The 3,759-nt window shown below is 39.0% G+C and overlaps 1 protein-coding gene across 1 annotated transcript in view; it reads right to left on the bottom strand.

Moving 5' to 3' along the window:
* Positions 1-3,251, bottom strand: part of sept12 (septin 12) — a 122,212-nt gene extending 118,961 nt beyond the window's left edge. Inside the window, exon 1 of the mRNA XM_017434639.3 lies at positions 3,069-3,251. Coding sequence (XP_017290128.1) covers positions 3,069-3,123 — 55 coding nt within the window. The 5' untranslated portion in view covers positions 3,124-3,251. The remainder of the gene's footprint in view (positions 1-3,068) is intronic.
* Positions 3,252-3,759: the final 508 nt, after the last annotated feature.

Genomic DNA, 3,759 nt, shown 5'->3' with positions numbered 1-3,759 from the left:
GTGAAACTATAGCCGGCCGAAGATAATGGAGTCTGTTGTCATTTGATACTGTTACGTCTAACAGGTACATATATATTGCTGCACTAAAATGCAGCAGATCTCATTTGTGAAAGTTCAGTTAAATGTCACTTCAAAATAAAGCTTGAAAAAAGTAAGAAATTAGATTATTTTTTCATATTTTTCAGAGAATAACTGACAACGTACGTAATTGGGGTATATTTTGATATATATCGTTATCGTGATATAGAATTTTTTCCATATCGCCCAGCATTACCTCACACACAACACGACACCCTAACTATAAAATCCAAACACGCTAAATATCACAAAACTCATAACTCACTCCTGTGCTTGTGGGGTTTTTTTTATTTTTAGCATTGCCGAACTTCCTTTAATTTTTGCGCCTCTTTCTTCTTCTTCCTGTAGATTTTTTTGGCGCTTGACAGATAAAGTTGAGCCTACATCCAATGGGGGGAGATTCATTTGCCTGGGTTGGGAGACAGAAGATGGGGGAGTTTTCTCCCAGTAACTCCCTCGTTTTGGTGCTTCCCACTCTAATGCGCTGCAAATATGATTTTCGAAAAAAAATGTGTTGTGAATTATTTATCATAACTCAGGTTTTCCTTGGCCTATCCAGACAATTTAAAAACTTGTGTAAAGCTTGAAGTCTGGAATTTCAACACAAATAAAAAAATGGACTCTCTGAGATAGCAAGAACATTTTAAATTGGACATGTGACTTGGACGCGCCAGCGCATCAGTCGACTCCAGAGAGTTAATGAGGGTCAGAGCAGTGCTTCTCTTTGAAGTGGTCTGAACCTGAGTTCTGATTGTAATTCCTACATCGGAGCTCATGGATCCAAATCTGAGGAAGGTTTTTATCTTTTGGGAAGCCAAAAAATGAAACTCCAGTGGGACTTTATGGTCGCTTTAAACAATTATTTCCAACGCACTGAACTATATTGTACCGGTATTCATCCACTCACTGATGACTTGCTGAACCTCAGTGGCTCAGTGGATGTCACACATCAGGGGGGGTCACAGAAAAAGCCGAAAACACATGAATGGCTTCTTCAAAGTTCAGTATTAAAAAAAAAAGTATATCTTCTTTTTTTTAATTTTACAATAAGCATGTTTTATGCTTTTCTTTCAACTGATGTTGGCTTCAAAACACTTTTCAGTTCAACTTAACCCTGAGTTTGTCCCAGCTGTCTTCTTTGCTAATTCCAAGCCACTCACAGATGGAAAATCGTGTTTTTCTTCAGAAACATGTTGTTCATTGACCACATCTAAATGCTCACTAACTGCTACACAAACACGAAACCCACTTAAGGTTTTTCTAGATGAGCTAAAGGAGGCAAAGGATTTCAAGATGGAGGGGAGGAGAGCTTTGATGCATTTGAAGAAGCTGGGAAAAGCTAAACTCCTTGCAAATTAGATGCAGATAGCTAAAAAAATGAATAGCCGTTAAACTTTATACTCAACATCTGCAACGTAGTCATTTTGATATCATATAAGAAAAACCTAGAAGAGCAGAGCAGTGGTTAGAACTGTCACCCCACAGGAAGAAGGTCACAGGGTCCCCTCCCCCCTGGGGGCTTTCTGTGTGGAGTTAACATGTTCTCCTGTGCATGCGTAGGTACACCCATGTCCTCCCACAGACCAATAACCTGCATGCTAGGTAACGCTAAATTGTGTTTAGGTGTGAGTGAGAGCATGAGTGGTTGTCTGTCTTGTTTGTCTCTATGTTGCTCTTTCAGACTTTTTCAGACTTTTTCCAATTGTCCTCTCATGACCTTTAACCTGCTAACTGAGGCCTGTAGAGTCTGACATGAAGCTGTGTTGTGTCTGTTTTGTACACTTGAGATTAGATTTGAATAATTTTAAAACTTGGTAAATACCAGATAAATATTGCTGGCCATCAAAGGTGAAAGGGCTTGTGCATGTGAGTTTGTCTAATGAACCAGTGAGTACATTTTTTTGAAACTTATAGAAAATAAATCATTGGATGTGCATCGACAAAAACTTTTGGAGCCTACCAATATTGGGGGAACTTTGTCCCCTTGTATGTATAGTATCTATTTGCAAAAATAAATAAAAAACTGTATCCATGAATAAATAGGGACAATGTTTCAGAGTGATTTTAACCTTTTTACTTAATAAAGCATGTCAGGAACAAACAGAAAACAGAGACTCAGCGTTCTCTGAAGCACAGCAGCTCCTTCACAGAAATGAATTTATACTGGCTCTGAAATACACTAATCCCCCTCACACACACAAGCACAAATTTGTATTTCTACTCCTAATAGGACACCGTACTGATTCATGCCCAACCCTAACCAAACCTCAAGTCATACCTGAAACCGAACCCCTCACTCAAAAATGATAATCCAGATATTAGGACCAGGTTTTGATCTTCATAAGGACTACTAGTACTGACAAGTTAGGTGATTCTAAAAGAGAAGGTCCTAAAAAGGTAACAACAAACGGGTTCACACACACTCTCTTTCTCTTTCACACTGTCTCACACACACACACACACACACACACACAGTATTTTATATTTGATTCTAGTAATTATACTGTGTGATAAAACTACAGTCATTTAGTTTCTTTTGCACATTTTAAATGATCATAAACTAATCAATAAAGACATTTTTCTGTTAACTGATCACGGCACCGGAATGGAGAAGCGGGTAAAGAAAATGGATGGATGGATGGATGATCACGTGGTCAATGAAAGTGCATCACATTTTCAGAGTAAAAAATTTGACTTCCAATAAACATACATTTTTACTTGTTGCTTCAATTTAAATAAAATATTTTAATTTGCAATTTATTTCTGCTTGATGATTTGATATAACTTATTTGCTTGTTTTTTCTTTGTTTGTTTGTTTGTTTGTTTGTTTTGTTTTCGGTTTGTTGTTTGGTTGTTTTGTTGTTTTTACCTATTCTAATAAAGTTATTTTACCAAACTTTGGTCTCTTTGACTGGGACTGGAAAGCTAAATTTAATTTGAAAACATGCCAAAGCAACACCTCCATGAAAGTACTATTAGCGCACACATACCTTCAAAGTCTGATAAAATCCCTTGGAGGTGGTCGTTTACTGGAAAGTCCGACATCCTGCTTCTGGTTGGGCTCCTGAAGGTGTGCTCAGAAAGGAACCTTTAAAAGCTCGTACTGACCCGCAGATAACACCGGCAGCTCGGCAGCTCGGCGGTCGGTCCTGCTCTCCTGGCTGCTCTGGGAGACTCCGGGACTGCTGGCCCATCCCCATCCCCATCCCCCCGAGGGACAGGGGGCAGGACGGGCGGACCGCCGGTGGGCGGAGCCGAATGCAACACCTGGAAACTGTTTTCATTGTAATAAACAATGCATCCAATTTGTTTTCCAATCGGAAAAAATATCCTTTATATATGTAACCAGGTGAAAAATGGGTTCATGTCAAATATATCTTGTAAACCCTGTTTTGCTTTTATTTCACTGACTGGTTGTAATTCTTGTTTTTGATCAGCATGTGGTGCTGTTGTTACAGAGAGGTCTAAAATTACCGAAAGTAGAAAAAAACCCCTCTTGCTTATGTACCGTGGCACTCTAACTGGTAGAACGGAAGAGAAGAACAGTTGGTGCAGCGAAACCTGTTGGAGAAGACGACTTTATGGCCGCATGAGCGATGAATCCAGATGTTCGGTAATTAATGTTTGAATTGAATTATCTTCCGTGGACAAAGTTACAGAGATGATGTTGATGTTATGTTT

The sequence above is a fragment of the Kryptolebias marmoratus genome, linkage group LG12 (assembly GCF_001649575.2).
Source record: "Kryptolebias marmoratus isolate JLee-2015 linkage group LG12, ASM164957v2, whole genome shotgun sequence".
Taxonomy (NCBI): domain Eukaryota; kingdom Metazoa; phylum Chordata; class Actinopteri; order Cyprinodontiformes; family Rivulidae; genus Kryptolebias; species Kryptolebias marmoratus.
This window is presented reverse-complemented; position numbering and strand designations above follow the sequence as displayed.